At 52.4% G+C, this 17,804-nt stretch overlaps 1 protein-coding gene across 1 annotated transcript; it reads left to right on the plus strand.

Annotated features, from left to right (window-relative positions):
• Window positions 1-4,023: 4,023 nt before the first annotated feature.
• PLEKHF1 (pleckstrin homology and FYVE domain containing 1) lies at window positions 4,024-11,712 on the plus strand. Its single transcript, XM_084214987.1, has 2 exons — window positions 4,024-4,090; window positions 9,041-11,712. Exon 2 carries the CDS (start codon window positions 9,053-9,055, stop codon window positions 9,872-9,874), a length of 822 nt encoding a protein of 273 aa, XP_084071113.1. The 5' UTR covers window positions 4,024-4,090; window positions 9,041-9,052; the 3' UTR covers window positions 9,875-11,712.
• The last annotated feature ends 6,092 nt before the right edge of the window (window positions 11,713-17,804 follow it).

Below are 17,804 nucleotides of genomic sequence, written 5' to 3' on the forward strand. Positions count from 1 at the left end.
CTGCACTTCAAGATCCTGAGGATAAAGTGCTGCACACAGGCAAAGCACAGCAACGCCTCTGTAAAAACCAAAAGCACTTTGATTGAGCTTTGCTTTATGCAAAAGGCAGAGGAGCAAGCCAAGGTTGCTTTCTGGAATACTTTCATCACTTGGGCAATCATTTTGCAGCCAGAGCCTCTCCAGAAGTGGGTGATTTCCTGCACCAGGGCTGAGAGATGCCCTAAAGCACAAGCAGCCTCTGAAAGAGGTTTGCTGGGCAGCAGCCTCAAGGCACGAGGACCAGTGAGAATTTGGAAACTGGCACCTGAAGTTCCAGCCTGTACTGACAGAGCTGAGCCTGGATGTGACTTCTGCGCTGTCAGACTTGGAACAAGTCATTTCTAAAGCAGGCAGATGGAGCTGGTAGGGCCTCAGAGACACAAATCAATCGTGGCAGGTCACACATTTCTGAGGAGGCTGATTAGCTGAATCCCCCAGGAGCCAGATCAGACAAACATTCACCCCCCACACCCCACACTGTCACTCAGGACAGAGGTCACTCATCCCTACAGGTAACCTGGATGATGAACACAAGTTGTCTTATTCCTTCATTAGGTCACAGTATGCCAAGCTCAATTCAGTAAAATCTCCATTGCTAAAGGCTGCCTTGTCCACTGATTAAATGCCCCATGTAGTCAATTAGTTAAAATCACTGTCTATCCTATCATCACAGTGGGTTCCTAACATCCCAAACTGAATCTAAATATTGAGTTTTATTCAAAAGAATTTTATCAAGTGCCTGGTTGTTTTTTCTTCTTTTCCAAACATGCACTAAACATACACTGAGCTGAGAATTTAACAGATGTTTTTGTTACTATTATAATCTAATCTTTTCCTGCAGGCTGTTGTAGTAATTTTGCCACTAGAAGATAATAAAAAAACATTTTCTCCCCTGCAGAGCTTACCTTTGGCTGACTCAGCTGAGCAGCTGCAGTTTCCTTTACTTGCTTTGAAATTATTGCATCCCAATTGGGCAAGATATTTCTGCTACTGAGAAACAAGTGGCTTTGGAGAAAATGCCAGAGGCAATCAGATAAAGTCTCTTCACCTTGCTCTAGCTGCATTAAAAGCTGGTAATTTGGGCTGCAGCTTTTTCAAGTGGTCCCACAAATGTTGGGTTTACAGCCAGGAAAAACAGAGCTCCTGAGCCTGCCTCTCAAATAACTCTTAAGATTACTGGTGAAACTCCCAGTTTGCATCTCAGTAAGGAATTCAAACAAGCGTGTAAGAGCTTCCAAAACAAACAAACAAAATACCAACAGAAAGTCAGCTCTCAATTGCAACTGCTTAATACTGACTGTAGGCACAAAGTGGATCTCAGGGCTTCCCTTGCCTGGTGCAACACTTGTCTGAGCACACCTCCACCTCTGACTAAAGAGAAACAAGGAAAAAACCTTCAAATCCCAGGTGGTTTGGCCAACCCAATGCTGTGTTTGGCTGATGTGTTGTCCAGGTTAGCATACTGAGAAACAACAAGAGAAATAAATTAAAGTATTACATCTCAGTAATAAAGACTATGATTAGCATAGCCTCATTAGTATATGAGAGCAAATTCAGAATAATTTTAGCATACAGGAGGGCAAAAACCAGTTTCAGAGTAATAATCTGTGGCTGGTTAGATCTGAATTAGTCTGACAGCTAAGACAAATTCTGGCATATTTAGTTCAGTGCTTTGTCTATTTATAGTTTACAGATATTTACAGTTAGACCTTGTTTAAAAACCCCCAGCATTCTGTGGAGAATTCATTTCTAAGCAGGGCAGATCTCCTCAGAGTTAGCAGCCTGCTCCCAGGGCAGCCAGGACAGAGAGCTGGTACTCCAGCTCAACACAACCCAGGTGTGAGAACCAGTCTGCAAAGACAGACCATGCTCCTTGCACTGACAGAGCACTCAGTCCCACAGAAAAGGGAGGAGGACTGGAAAGACCCCACACTAAAGCCCTGAGATATAGGTGTGTGTGTGTATGTATATATATATATATTTATATTTTTATATTTATATATATAACTATATTTATGGTGATAACCCGAGTCTGTTCAGCCCAGCAGCCTCCCCTCTGTGCTGAGCTTTCTCCCAGGTTTCCAGGGGTTTGTCAGTGACCTGATGGCCCTCTCTGCAATCCCCCCTCAAACACTGCTAGGCACTGAACTTGGTCTGTGTCCTCATTTATCTGCTAGTCTGACACAAACACAAAGTGTAAAGAAATAAGGTCTTGTGGAAACTCCCATGATTGCCAAGCACTTTAGCTCTAAAGTGCACCGTGAGCTTCCCAGCCCACATTATTATTACCAAAGAAAATGAAAACCTGGGAAAAAAAATATTTCTAATACCTTGACAGGTCCATCACTTCCCATTAAAAATAGAAAAGCTATTACAGAAAGTGAGCAAGCACCTGAATTATAGATCAGCACAGGCCTGGGGTTGTGTGACTGCACCTGGCAAGGGCCAGGGCTGGGCTGCCCTGCAGCACCTTCAGCAGTGCTGAGGGACACTCACAGCCTCTGCCCACCGCCCCACCACCCTCCTGGCACTGTCATGAGTGGGTGGGAGAGAGGAATGCAAATTATTTCCCTGCAACACCAATTTCGGTGTTAATAGCTCGTTCTCTACACAAAGGTCTGTAACTGTAATCACAAAAGTGGTTAGAAGGTGTGATCCAGGGCTTGGGAGCAGGTCTGGTTTCTGTTTTGGACCAGTGTAATGTGTAGTTCTATTTATATCCCTCTGCTTAACTGTACAACACTGGGGGTACTTTATCACCAAAACAATCTTTATACAATGCCATCCATGCTTATAGAATGCCATCCATGTGTACCCTTCTGCTGGATGGAATACAATGTGATTAGGGGGTGACGAAACTGGAAACTTAAACTGCCAGCAAATTAAATACACTGAGTTGTGCTTGTGGGGCCAAGGGGAGAGCGTGCAGGAGGGTGCTGGGTGTCAGCAGGGCACACGCAGCCAGGGGCACACACACGGTCCTCGGGGGACACGCAGCTGTGGGACACACGCAGCCATGGGGCACACAGACCCGTGGGGCGCACACACAGCCGTGGGGCACACGCACAGCCACGGGGTACACACGCAGCCACGGGGCACACAGAGCTATGGGGCACACAGAGCTATGGGGCACACATGCAGCCATAGGGCACACACACAGCCACGGGGCACACACAGCCGTGGGGCACACAGAACTATGGGGCACACACGCAGCCATGGGGTACACAGAGCCGTGGGGCACACGCTGCCGTAGCACACACACATCCATGGGGCACACACGCAGCCATGGGGCACACAGAGCCGTGGGGCACAGACAGCCGTGGGGCGCACCCACACCCACGGGGCACATTCAGTGTCACACACCCACACCCACGGGGCACATTCAGTGTCACACACACACACCCACGGGGCACATTCAGTGTCACTCACACACACCCACGGGGCACATTCAGTGGCACTCACCCACACCCACGCAGCACATTCAGTGTCGCACACCCACACCCACGCGGCACATTCAGTGTCACACACCCACGGGGTACATTCAGTGTCACACACACACACCCACGGGGCACATTCAGGGGCACTCACACACACCCACGGGGCACATTCAGTGTCACTCACACACACCCACGGGGCACATTCAGTGTCACACACCCACGGGGCACATTCAGGGGCACGCACACACACCCACGGGGCACATTCAGTGTCACACACCCACGGGGCACATTCAGTGTCACACACCCACGGGGCACATTCAGGGGCACTCACACACACCCACGGGGCACATTCAGTGTCACTCACACACACCCACGGGGCACATTCAGGGGCCCTCACGCACACCCACGGGGCACATTCAGTGTCACTCACACACCCACGGGGCACATTCAGGGGCACTCACACACACCCACGGGGCAGTCCCAGCCCCGCCCGGCCCCGGGGCGCCCATTGGCGGCGGTGGCGGTGGGCGGGGAGCGGCGGCGGGGCCCGGCCCTGGAGCGGAGCGGAGCCGCCCGGCGCGGCCCGCGGGAGCGCTGCCGGGACTGGCCGGCAGGTACGGGGCGAGCGGGGTTCGGTTCGGTTCGGGGCGGAGGGGAGAGCTGGGAGTTCGGTTCGGGGCGGAGAGGAGAGCCGGGGGTTTTCCGCTGCCGGGCCGGAGCGGGGGGACAGGAGCGGTCTGGCGGCCCCGCTCCGCCCGCCGTGGGACAGAGCGGCGGGGTGTGGGCGCCGTGCGGGCTGCCGGGCTCGGCCCGGGGTTCCCGCGGTGTGCTCGGCCCGCCCGGGGGTCCCGCGGTGTGCTCGGCCCGCCCGGGGGTCCCGCGGTGTGCTCGGCCCGGGGTTCCCGTGGTGTGCTCGGCCCGCCCGGGGGTCCCGCGGTGTGCTCGGCCCGTCCCGCGGTGTCCTCGGCCCTTCCCGCGGTGTGCTCGGCCCGTCCCGCGGTCCCGTCCCGCGTGTGCGGAGCCTGCGGCCCGGACGCCGCTCCAGCGGGGCGGGTGTACTGGGGTTTTTGGAAGGGAGGGCGCGCTGGGGTTTTAGAGGGACTCTTGTCCCAGCTTTGCCCGTGTACCAAACCCCGGACGCTGTCTCGCTGCGGAGCTGTGCGCGGGACCCCGCTTGGGCCCTGCGCCTGTCCCAGAGGGGCGCTGAGCTGCCGGGCGCTGGGAGGGACAGGGAGGGACAATTGTCGCTTCCCCCGGCGGCCAGCCCCTGTGTGCCGCTGGTCCGGAGAGCGGCGGAGCGGGAGGTGCGGCCGGAGCGCCCCGGGATGAGCGGGGGGACGGACGGGGTAAGGCTCTGCCTTGAGTTTCGTGGTTCTCCCCCTTCCTCCTTCCTTCCCTTCCTGCTCTTCCTCTGCTGCTTGGGCGCCTCTGAGCCTGGCGGGCACTTGCAAGAGCCACAGCTGAGCTCAGGCTGCCAACAGCGGGGTTCGGTAGCATCAGTCTGAGCTCCTCAAAACCCTGCCCGGCTCTGGCCCTGTGCTGAGCAGCAGTGGCGAGGAGCTCAGTCCGTCCCTGTCCCACTGGGACTGTGACATTCCTAAAGGCCGGCTGTGACAGCCAGTCCCAAAATGTACATGTGCTGAATTGGGTTCCTCGTAAGCACGGCAGGAAGGGGTTTACCAGAGCCTGCCCTCCTTACCCCAGCAGTTACAGCATGCCGACAGAGTGCGAGAAGCAAGCTGAAATGCCCTCAGGCAGGAAAAGGAGAGGAACTTTGTTCTTCTTGCTCTACATGCCTGCTCGGGCAGCTGCATCCTACTTGCTGTCCTTGGTGAGCAAGAGCTTCTGCCAGCCTTAACTCCAGGGGAGATTTCTCAGAGCAGAGCAGAAAGAGGGAGTCAGGGAAAGCTGCAGAGAGATGAGGCTCGGGGCATTTTCTGCTTGCAGCCCTCAGCAGTCAGATCTGGGTGTCATGGACCATCCCATGTGTGGTATGCATGAGGTATGCAGTGGATACCAAGGCTGTCAGTTCTGCCTGATGGCAGGAATGGAAGGATCAGGTAGAACAGCTCACTGCATCAGTACACCTAAGCCTTAGGTACATAGAGACTTGAAAATCATACCCCAGACTTGCTGACCCGTGAGCTGAAGTTGAAATGCTGTGCCTGGCAGGCATCAGCATGGCTGTTTATAATCACAAGTGAACAAGCCCTCATTGTTAAGTGTTGTGGCGTGCTTACTTCTGGAGAGGAGTGCCAAGCTGTGGTTTTTTCCCTTTGAACATCAGTCATATTCACTGCACAGTATTTGATCACATGCAGACCCAGCAGATCTTGATGAAAAAAGCAGCCCCAGAATTTGCCATGCCAGAAACTTCTGTGAAAAGCAGCATGCCAGAAAAACACATCTTGCCACCTTAATTTCAGCTGGGTGAACTGCTGCTGCTGCATGTGGTACATGGGCACATGTAGCACTTGCTAATAAGCACTGTGACCATGCTGACCTAACACAGCAAACTTGAGCAAACAGGATAAAAAGCAGTTACCAAAATGAATAAAACAGATTAGACTTCATACCCTCGCTTTGTTCCAAAGGGAGAGGCTCTCATCTCCCAGGAAAGGAGACCACAGTAACACTCAGCAGCTATCTTTATTTACCAGATTCACAAAGTGCTTGCATTCCAAAGGCAAACTGTGGGTTATTTGCAGTGAGTCACAGTATTAACATGAAACTGGGTTTTGCGTGGTCGGTCGAGCCGAGCGCTGTGTGGAACTCGGGGCAGGATGGATCTGGCTTGTGGTGGGATGTGATGAGTCAGCCCCTCAGATGGCTGTTTCTTCCCCCCTGCCTGAGCAGGGATTACACAGAGGGATAGAGTGAGTTGTCTAAGCCTAAAGGTAGGCACTCTAAGTCCCGCTCCTACCTTTTTTTTGTTTTTTTTTACTTTTTATTATGTGTATGTGCTGTTTTCCTGTCACTTGTGCCTGAGGGGGGAGAGAGATGGGAGGAAAACATTCTGCTTTTGTGTCCCACAAAAATTCCTTCAAGAAATACCCTGGGCTAGAGCAGCCAACAGTTTTAGTCTTAGCAGAGATTTTCCCACGACAGAGTTGGCTTTTCTTAGGTTAACTCGTGGTATTTTAACTAGGCAGGAAACCAGAGGATGGAGGAGTAAGGACATACCTGCAGGTAGAAGTCTGCTGTGTAATGAGAGCTCACCTTTGTTTTTTTTCACACTACAGGATTGTGTCCAGCCCCTTCTCCTTTTGCTCCATGCAGTAAGTCCAAGAGCTTTCTGTGCAGGGACCCAGGTCAGTGCAACAGCTAAAGCTTTCACAGCAGCAGAGCTTACACTCCTCTTTGGAAAGGAGCTCGGGTTTCCTGGCTCTGTGCAGGCAAGGTCTCTCTATCTGACAAAATATTTTAGTTTCCACTGGAATCTGGTGTGCAGATTCATGTCAGGTACCCTAAATTCTTGAGATGCTTGAAATGCTTCTGAAATACATAAAATGAAAGAGGTAGGCTGAGAGCTCCATAACCCAGAAGAGGGAAGGAAACTGGTGGGACTGCTTTGGTTTATCCCACTTGGTGTTGCTGGTGACAAAAGTTCTTGCCAGTATATTCTTGCATCCTCAGTCTGTACACACATGAATTTGAATTCAAAGCTGTAATTTGAGTTTTTCCTTTATTATTTGTGTGCTCATCTTGCTCTTTCACACAGAAACTTGTCATCCAGGGATTTGGGGAGAGATCACATCCCAGGATAGGTGGGAATCTGGCTAACCCTAGTCAGGGAGTTTGCCCTGCCTGTTTGCTCTTCAGCCTCATTTGTGTATTTAGGAGGGAGAGGGTAAAAACACATGGTGCTTATTGCAGCAGGACATCTCCTCTCCCTGCACAGATGCACTCAGGCTGATGGAGCCACGCTGGGAATGGAGGCTCTCTCCTCTCTGATGGCAAGAACAGATCCTTGGCCCAGCTGCTGCACGTCTGTGCCATGGCAAGTTGGCTGGGGAGTTCTCTCAGCTCCTGCTGCTGGAGGCAGCCCCTGGATTCCCCCTCTGGCTGCAGCCTGGCCAGAGCACTCACTCAGTGTAAAGTGCCCACCTGCATGAGTGGATGTGCCCAGCAGTGCCCAGCCCCATCCAGGGCACTCCAGGGCTCTGAGGCCCTGAGGATTCACATCCCCCCCTCCAGCTGGAGGAAGGCAGCTCCTCAGGAGCACTCAGCACTCAGTGAAAGCTGTTCCTGCAGGCTGGGTCACTCCATTTAGGTCTGCCATGGCTAAACCTGTGTCTTGGCCTCGTGCCTTTTCACCCCAGAGAAGGAAGCTCTGGGAACTCAGAGGAATTGCCCAGTCTGTCTGCCAGATGGGTCAGCTGAGAGGTGCATGGCGTGCAGCAGCCCTGTGGTTTCCTTCCAGCACAGCAAAGGAGTGATTTGGTGTGAAGGGCAAGAGTACAATGTCCCACACACACAGAACCAGGCACGGTGTCGTCCTCCTCTTCCCTCCAGCCTCCTTGGCCGCAGGGACTCTGGGCAAGGAGCACAGGGATACCAGTGGAGAGCAGCTCTGCATGAGTGCTCCCAGCAACCAGCAGCAGCAACCAGGCTAACAACACATGGCCCTGTGATGTGCCTTGTGATGGCTGAGCTACCTCTGTGCAGGAGGAAATGACTCACATTGCCATGGCCAGCTGGCCTTGGGCAGCACCCTCCAGCCTGCAAGGGGCAAGGAGAAAAGTGACTGACAGGGAGCACCTCCCTCACTGCAGACTGCCAAGAGCCAGCAGCTGCTTTCCCTTCAGGGCTACCCTTACCTGGGCTTCCTGCTAGAACAAAAGCACAGCACACTGTCAAACCCCCAGACTGTGTGAGAAGGAGGGTGCAGAGGTGTGGGAGATGAGTGTGCTCCATTCCACTTCCCCTTCAGCAGAGCTGACTGTTTTCAGAATGATGTGTCTTGATTTGGAAGCACTGGGATAACAGAGGAAAGGATTAACTTTGTGTGGGTTCATTCACATCATGACGGCTTCTTTAATTTCTTTTTTTAGCCTTTTTGTCGTGCATGGAACAAGTGATACCACAGGGTTTTCTTTTGTTCCCGCCTCAGCTCTGGCCCAAAATGGAGCTGTGGGGGGTGTGTGTCTGTAAGATATCCTTGATAAAGCAGGTGTGCAGTCAGAAATGGGAGCCTTGCTCTCAAGACCCTTTTATGCAGATCTGTGAATCTGCATAAAATCAGGTTCAGATCAAGCAGCTTTCTTTTCTAAGGGCACACAGGGAGACTGGTAAAAAGCACAACCAGGAAGACCTGGCTCTGCCTTTAAGGGCTTCCACTGCTGCAAATTGAACCATCCCAGTAGAGCCTGGGCTGTTGCAAAATGAGGTCAGAAAGTTTGAAGATTTTATTTAGAAAGGAAAGAAACTAAAGCCAGGAGTGCTCATGAGGTCACCTGTGACCTCAGACTGCATCAGGAGCATCTCACCTGTGCATCCACTGGCTCCTCACCTTCACCCTGGCTGCAGTTTCACCCCTTCCCTCTGTGTTTTCCTCTCTGCAGAGCGAGCTGGACATGATGGACCACCTTGCAAACACGGAGATCAACAGCCAGCGCATCGCTGCTGTGGAAAACTGCTTTGGGGCTTCTGGGCAGCCCTTAGCCCTGCCGGGCAGGGTGCTCCTGGGAGAGGGGATTCTAACCAAGGAATGCCGCAAGAAGCCAAAGCCTCGCATATTTTTCCTTTTCAACGACATCCTGGTCTACGGCAGCATCATCATCAACAAGAGGAAGTACAACTCCCAGCACATCATCCCCCTTGAAGATGTCACTCTGGAGACGCTGCCAGACACGCTGCAGATGAAGAACCGCTGGATGATTAAAACCTCCAAGAAGTCCTTTGTGGTGTCCGCGGCCTCCCTGACGGAGAGGAAGGAGTGGATCAGCCACCTGGAGGAGTGCATCAAGCACCTGCTGAGCAAGACGGGCCGGCAGCCCTGCAGGGAGCCCGCGGCGCCCTGGATCCCCGACAAGGCCACGGACATCTGCATGCGCTGCACGCACACCAAGTTCTCCACGCTCACCCGCAGGCACCACTGCCGCAAGTGCGGCTTCGTCGTGTGCGCCGACTGCTCCCGGCAGAGGTTCCTGATGCCCCGGCTGTCCCCCAAGCCCCTGAGGGTCTGCAACCTGTGCTACAGGCAGCTGCTGGCAGAGAAGAAGAAGGAGGCAGAGGTGGATTGCGGGGAGACGGAGCCCATCCCCTCTGCCATGCAGGGCTCCGAACCCTCCAGCGGCGATGACAGCGACAAGTCTGACGATGACAAAGCTGAGCAGTGGCCAGCTGACACAGAGTTTTATACCTCACAGGTATCCTGGTCATCTTTCCACAGCTGACCTCTCTGCGAGCTGGTGGCATTTAAACACTGGGAAGCCAACCTCTGGCCTCCAGTGTGTGTCCTTCTCGATGATTTGTCTGAAGGCCGTGCCTAGGAAGGTGGGCCTTGGCCCCCGTGTGTGGTGTCAGAGCTGAGACAAGGTTTCCTCTCTGAGAACGTCTCATACGATGTGAGCACAGAGAGAACAGCTCAGTGAAGAGCATTGAGGACTGGGGCAGCACCCTGTGGATCAGTCTTGGCCAAATGAGCTCACCTTCAGTGCCTTATTCTTCCTCTCTGCTAAAACATCTCTTGTTTGAAATGTTTTGAGATTGGCTCTTGGGAGGAAAAGGAGCATGAAATCCCAGAGTTGAACACATTGGCCTGCTCACAGTTTGTTCCCCACAGCAAGGGCCACTCTGGATGTCACTTTCCATGAGCATTCTGAGATTCTCATTGCAAGCATGCCAGCCTGAGGGAATAGCTGCTCATCCCTGCACAGTGCAGCCAGCACTGGATTGATTCCCTCTCTTCTCAAGGTTGGAAACGCTAAGAGAATGGTACTTGGAACGCAGGGAGCTTGTGTGGGGCTCAGTGTGAGCCTCAGCAAAGCATGGAGCATCCAGCTCTCTCACATGGAAAGAGGCCATGCCAGTGGTACCAGACCAGGAGGAGGGAGGGGAGGGCAAAGGGACAGGGAAAATGACCCTGAGCAGTGGAATATGGAGGGAGAGAGGTACTGCAGTTCCCTCAGCTGAGTGCAGAGCCCAGATCTCAAACACAGGCAGTTATACCAGATTGCTAGAAACTTGAAATCTCAAGCCTATCAGGTAAAAGGAGAGCCCAGGGAAGACTTGTTAAAAGTCTGTAAAAATCCAGGGAAAAGCCCCAAATTAAGATCCTGTGAAGTACAGCGCTTCAACTTCCCCTTCCCTCCTGGGCTGCTGCCCAAGGCATTGGATTCTCACTTGTGGGCTCACCTCCTGCCTTATCTGTCTCACAAGTCCAAAGTTAAGGTCCTTCATGTACTTCAAGGATGGGAGCCAAAGACTTTACAGTTTACTTGAGATCAACTTTAAGGTTCAAATTCAGTTAGAAACAAACTGTGTTTATTCAAGTATTCTATTATAATGTAGCAAGGGAGTAAATATAGAGGAAATCAGACAACAGCAATTGTTTTGCAGCAGGCATTTCTACAAACTCCATTATTACTTTTAGTATACTTTTGAATTGTGTATGTTGTGATCTGGAAAAGCAACATGGCTGGGAATACACTGCCAATGCTGTAAAATGTTTCCTTACCATGACCTGTTACAAGCAGTGCATTGCTTGACAGGTGGCCATGTGTTTTTTTTTTAATTTCAGTTGAAGATAATTATTCCTACTCTCTTTTATAAACTGCTGCTGTCCCAGTGAATTTGTATCACTTGACTGTGTGTGAATAAAGATACTACCAACAGGAAGGAGCCAGGAAAACAGGACAATAAAGCATGTTATTACTGAACAAGGGTCTTAACAAGAGCTGGGATCCAGTTCTGGCCAGCCCAGCACAAGTGGTGACTCCTCAGCTGTGGGGAGACTGCTCTGGTTTCTATTTACTGCTTGAAGGTAAGGGCATCAGATCTGATGCTTCCTTTCTATTTATACCATGTTGTTGTCTGACAGGCTTTCCCCAAGTCTCCTGCAATCCCTGCAGTAGTCTGTATTAACTGGAACAGAATTTTTCCTGTGGGGACACAGCTCAGAGTGGGCCAGCAAACCTTATGACCTAAGCAGATGTTTTTGGGCTTTCAAGCAATAAGTACACTGAGTTCTGTTTTTTCCATCCCTCTCCAGACTTAGTTCCTAACTCTGCACAGCAGTGATTGTTTTTACAATGCCTCCCCCCCACCAGAAGGGTGTACATGCTATGCAAACAGAAAATGACCTTAAAAATAAACAGCTATTAGAGTGGTTCACAAGCCAAAAATAGCCCAGCTGCTGAGTCTGCATCCAATCAGAAATGTACTGCAGTTTGGAACCTAATCCTCAGTTCTGTAGAGATCAGCTTACTTTGTGTGATCGAAGGTCTTACTACTGCCAGCCCCAAAAGACCTATGAACTGCTTTTATGCTCTAATGAGGGACAGGCACGCCTCTAAAGAATGCCTTCTTGGTGAGCAAAAGCTTTTCTTAATCACAGCAGGGGAAAAAAAATCAGAACAAACCACCAAAAACAACCCAGCCCCTTTCTCTGGAGCATGCTGCTGATGGCTCCTGGGGAAATGTACACATCTTCCACCAACTGCAAGCCCCAAGAAACCAAGCAATTCTTAAACTTCTAATGCCTATGGTAAAAGGATCCTGCCCAGGAAAACATGGGGAAATTTAAACAAAGCCTCTCCCCCACTTCCTGAAGTTCTGTTGTGGAACTCAGTACTGGGATTGGAGCCTGGGGCTCCTGGCTTCTGGCCTGCTGAACACATGGGTTTTAAATCACAGGCTGTGTGCTGTTACAGTCCAGCCTGGAGTTTTCCAGCCTGATTCTATCTCCAATGCCTTAATAGAGCATTTCCTGATGGTTTTTGCTCTCTGTTTTAGCTCAATAAAGCCCAGAGCAGAGAGTCATTGCAGTTTGCAGCCCCATGTGGCCAGGAAGAGCAGCAGCTCCAGTGCTCACCTTGGGGAACATCTGCAGGCTGGAGGGTTTGTGGGGTCACAGCCTCCTCCTGAAGGGCTCCCAGACATCAGCTGTGGGGATCATGTGCCAGAGGAGGTTCCTTGCTCAAACCTGCCTGACGTGTCACAGCTCAACGGGCACAGCAGGGTGAGGGTGTCCCCACTGCACACCATCCTCTCCAAAGCTGGTTAGAAGGGGAGGAAGAGGATGGCACTGGTGCAGCAGCCAGTCAGGAAAGCTTAAGAGAAGGTAATTGGGAGATTTGTTCTGCAAATAAACCGAAAGGATCAAAAAGGATCAAGGAAAGCTGTGTGTCCTGCTGTCCCAAGGCACAGCTTGGGCACACCCCAGCTCCCAGCACGGAGCTGACTCAGCATTCACAAGCACTCAGGAGGGAGAAGTGAGCCAGCTGCTCCAATGGAGTCTTGCTCCCAGTTACTCAAACACTCAGTTTCTATCCAAGCTGGATTTCTGGCTCTGTCGCAGCTCACAGCCTCTTCCAACTCACTACTGCTGCAAGGCAGTTTCTCCTGTTCCTCACTCACTGGGTTTTTGATTAGGAGGAGGAACTGAGGAGCACACACAGGCCCAGCTGCTCCTGGGCTGTGAAGTGGTGTCTCCAGTGAAAAGCACAGGCTTCTGTTTCTCACCCCTCCTGCTGCAGGCCAGGGACCTTTAAGAATGGTGCTGGCAGGAAGATGTTGCACTGCTGTCCCACATGGCGGACACAAAACAGCTGCAAGAAACCCTTGCCCAAGACCTGTGTGCTGGGATGGTGCCCCAGGACAGGAGCACGGGCTGCACCCCAGGGTGCACAGCAATGCAGGGCAGGACCCAGCCAGCTCTGCTCTATGGTGCCTGTCACAGGCAGAACAACCCCAGTGCCTGCAGGTGTATGGGAGGAGCCTCTCCTGCCTGTGACCTGGTTCACAAAACCTCAAAACACAGCCACTGCTGAGGTCCTGTGCTGCAGCTGGAGGAGAGGAGGCAGGCAGGGAGGTGCTGTGAAGTGCTGAACCCCCAGCAATACCAAAGCTGGCATTTGACTTCAGTTCCAGGGGGGGCCAGAAATGCAAAGAAGCAATGAGCAGGTTTTTGTAAACCTCTTGGGGAGAGGTTCACGGCCCAGAGCAAGCTACACCCAGTAAACCTCCCAGTCTGTTACTGTAGGGAGGGGAGAGAAAGAGAGGAGGGCAGCTAGAGAAAAGGTTTTACTTCAGCAGAGCTCCACTGTGCAGCACCTTCTGTTGCACACACCCTGGGGCAGAGCATCTGCTGCTGGCAGCCACCCTGCTACCTGTGATCCTGCCCCAGCTGCCCTGTGCAGCAAGGCCAACCTCTCCTCTTTTAAAATCATAAACACAATGTGTTTGGGTGACAGCCTATGGAAAAAATGGATTTGAGAGGGAAAAAGCATTAACTCAAGGCCAGACAGGTCTCTTCCCCTCTAACAGCAACAAGAAAAAAAATCATGTTTTTTAAAGAAAGACTTATTAAATAAGGTAAAATCAGAGTCTTAGTGGCTTCATATAGAAAGGATTTCCAGAGTGCTTTCAGGGGCGCCCCTCACAGGCATCCTCAGGTGGCTCAAGCAGCTCCAGTAGTGGGTGAGAGCCAGAACCAGCCCACAACCCACAGCCACCAGCACCCAGGTCACAGCTCCCTGGCTTGTGTCAGCGCCTCTGACTTAACGAATGCTCAACAGCAAGTTCCAGACAAACTGGCCTGAGTCTCCAGATCCTCCCCAAGACGTCCTTGAGCACACCTGTTTCCTGTCTGAGCAGCTCCTGAGAGCCAGGTGCTGTTCACAGTCCAGAAGAGTCTCACATGCACAGCCAGTGAGCAGCCCTGCTGCCCTGCACCAGCATCCTGCCCTGCCCAGCTCCCAGGCAGCAGGGAGCTCCCAGCCCTGCAGGGCTGTCTCCTCTGGCATCCAGCACCCAGCTGCTCTCCCTGACGCTGCCAAGCACAGCTGAGTGCAGGGAGCAGAGGCAGCAGTGCTGCTGTGCACTGACCCTGCTGCAAGGGCCCTCTGCAGCACAGCTTCCTGCTGGGGCTCACACAGGGCAGATGCCTCCCCCAAACCCCAGCAGAGGTGCCTGGTGTCAGCACATCCATCCTGCAGGGGGTGAGGCTGCATTTGCTCACTGACAGCGCCGGGCTGGAGGCAGACACAGCCCCTGCAGGCTGAGCAAGCCCCTGTGTCTGTGGCGGTCCCACAGGCACTCGGGATGTCACACTGCAGCCATCTGTTTGCAAGGAGACAGCTCTAATGATGAGAGGCTCTACAGAATCCACTGGCAGGGAGCTGTTCATCTGGGGAGGGTGACAAATGGAGACTGTCACACTTGGCTGCTTCAGGACTTAACAGTCCTGCTGCTGCTCCCTCTAATGCTGCATTTGGAGAGGTGTTACCTCAGAAAAACGGGATCTGGAATGCAGCTGGTGTAGCCCTGGAGCAGGGGCAGCCCTTTCAGCACAGCCTGGAGCAGCAGCAGCAAGCAAGCACCCCTCCCACCAGCTGACAGCCTCCCTCTCTCAGGGACACTCAACAGCCAGAGCCCAGCCATGGCTGTGGCACAGAAGGGATCCAAAAGGATGTGTTTGGTGGTTGACACCTTACAAGTCAGAGCTCCACAGAGCTTCCCCCATTTCAGCACCCTCACCCTTTGGGAGAACCATCTGGGCAGTGCAGGAAGAGTGGGGGAGCCCCCAGCGCTGGAAATGCTGCTCCCCTTGGGAAATGGGGTCAGGGTCCTGTTCTGGAAGCTGCCACAGGAGCTGGGCATTGCCCAAGCACAAGCAACACAACACCCTGGACACAGACAGGCTGCTCCAGAACAGATGTGGCTTTAACAGCTCTCTGGAGGCTCAGCACCTCCTGTCCAGCTCTGCTTCTCACTCAGAGCACTGGAACTTTCTCCTCCTGCTCATCCTTCCCACCAGAATTTGCCTCTGGAGGCTGGATTTTCCTGGGGCCAGCTCATCCAGCTACACTGGGACAAGGCTGCAAGCAGGGCCTCCCTCCCAGCTGTACCAGCCCTGCACAACAGGCACCTCTGTGAGCTGGAGAGTTCCTGGCTGCAGGTTTAGCAGAGACAGCAAGACAGGGAAAGAGAAGGAGCTTGTTTAATATATATATATACACAAATAAAGAGAGATTCTGCAAAACAAAGCATGACCATATCTTAATACAACTTCCACTTTGAAAGGGTATGAATAAAGATTTCCCTCTTTAAAAACATGGCCTAGTGCTTTGGGTTCTGGTAGCTTGAAGACATTTCCTCTATGGTGCAAGTAATAAAGGCATTTGGTTTAATTTTAAGTTGATATTGCAATTTTGAGGTTATGAAGTAACTGATTGCAACTGATGGACCTGGAGAGGTCAGGTCCTCTGCTTACTAACTTGTACATGGGAAAGCAGTGAGAGAGGAAGGCTCCACTCCTGAGCAGAATAAAAGACACAAAGGCAAATGGGCAGGTCCTCCCTAGCACAGGAAACCCCTTTTGTACAACACAGAAAATGCCACACTTTTTTCAGAGTGTGATTGCTTTGGCAGCTCCTACGTTGTGTTTTACTCACAGCAGCTCGTGTGTTGGCACAGCACTGCAGGAATTGGGAGAACATGAAAGCAGTCTGACTAACCCAGAGCCAGAGTTCACCTCTCCCAAAATCATGAGGGACAGCACTGAAGAGGCACCTACAGAGCAATACTTCTGCTGCTTTAGTCTCCTGTCAGCCTGCTGAGGAACTTGTGGAGGCACTGGTTGGTGTGACCAGTCCTCTCTCAATCTGCCTAATCACTTGCTGAACACATTTTTGTTTTGGCACTTGGAGCATCCTGTGCCAATCAGCTCCACAATTCCCTGTCCCACGGTGTGAACAAGCACTTCCCCTCACCTCTGCCAGTTCAGGGGGTGCACCCTGCCTCCTACAGCACGGTATTGTTCCTCCTGTTCAGCTCTGTGCCAGTCACAGCTGTGACAAAATCTCCCCCCATTAGTGCCTTTTCCAGGTGCAAGAGTTTAAACCAGCCCATCTCTCTTTACACAGGTGCCCTCCCACACAGAATTATCCTTCTCTGTGTCCCTCCCAGCCCTGCAATGCCCTCTTTGGCTCCCGAAGGACAAACTTGGCCCGTGGACTGAGCGTGCTGCACAGACTATCCAAGATGTGGCAGCTACCTGGGTTTGTTCACTGACCTAACTACATTTACTCCTTGGTTTCCTTTCCCAGCTGTCCTAATCTTCTTGTTGCCTTGTGACTCACTGCTGAGCACTGTCAGAAATCTGTTCAGTGACCTCAAGCCCCTTCCTGAGAGAAAACAGGTCAGCACTGTGTGGTCAGGGTTACCCTCACTTACCAACACGCAGGGTTCTGCTGACTGCAGGCTGGTGGCAATGCCTGCAGCTGCTGGCAGGCACTGGGGTGCTGTGGGAAGGTGCCTTTGCTGCCCAGCAAGGTTTTGAAATCTTGCAGATAGAGCAGAGCATCCCCTCTATTCCTCCCTGCAGCAGCACAGCACAGCGTGACCTTGTTTTCCTTTGCGACCACTCCACACCAGGACAATCCTGTTCTTAGAACACAGAGCTGCACTCTTGGGCTAAGCCCAGCAGGGCCTGGGTTTAACTCAGGAGCACTGGGACTGCATCCTCTGGGCAGGGCTGGGAGATGGTGTGGCTGGAAACGGAGCCGCAACTGCAACCACATCATCAAACACTTGGCACGTGCAGCTTTCCATGAATATCCGAGGTTCCCAAAGACAAGCCAGGGCTAACCAAAGCACAGGACGTGGGGCAGCTTTGAAGCTGGCTCTGTTGTTGGGGTGTGAGCAGCCAGTAGTTGGTTAATTGATTTCCTGAGTGCTATCTGCAGACACCCTCCAGTTTTGGTTTATTGCATTACAGTACAGCGCAGTTACTTCAGGCACAACACAAACATACCTTTGTCACAAGGCAGCTCAATTAGTCAGAGAGAACAGAGCACTTGGAAGGTGCAAAGCACTACAAGAGTGCTCCTTATCATCCTCACTGGCACTTGGCATTCCTGGCACGGTGTCAAGGCTGAGCCTCACCCCATACTCACCAGGGATGTGCTGCTGCCATTGTCAGCAGCCCCAGCCCCACGGGGCCGGGTTGAGGACATGAAAGTCTGAAATTCGGATTAGACTCAGCGTCAGCACAGGCCCTGCAGAGTTAAACTCCAGACAGCAGAAAGCCTCAAGCACGCAGGCGGCTGCCAGGCTGTTCGCTGTGGTTATGGAACAAATGTTTTTATACACAGATTCCTG

The sequence above is a fragment of the Fringilla coelebs genome (assembly GCF_963513975.1).
Source record: "Fringilla coelebs genome assembly, chromosome: 14".
NCBI lineage: Eukaryota > Metazoa > Chordata > Aves > Passeriformes > Fringillidae > Fringilla > Fringilla coelebs.

Coding starts and splice junctions, on each gene's coding strand:
- PLEKHF1 (XM_084214987.1), top strand. CDS start 9,053: ATGATGGACCACCTTGCAAACACGGAGATCAACAGCCAGCGCATCGCT.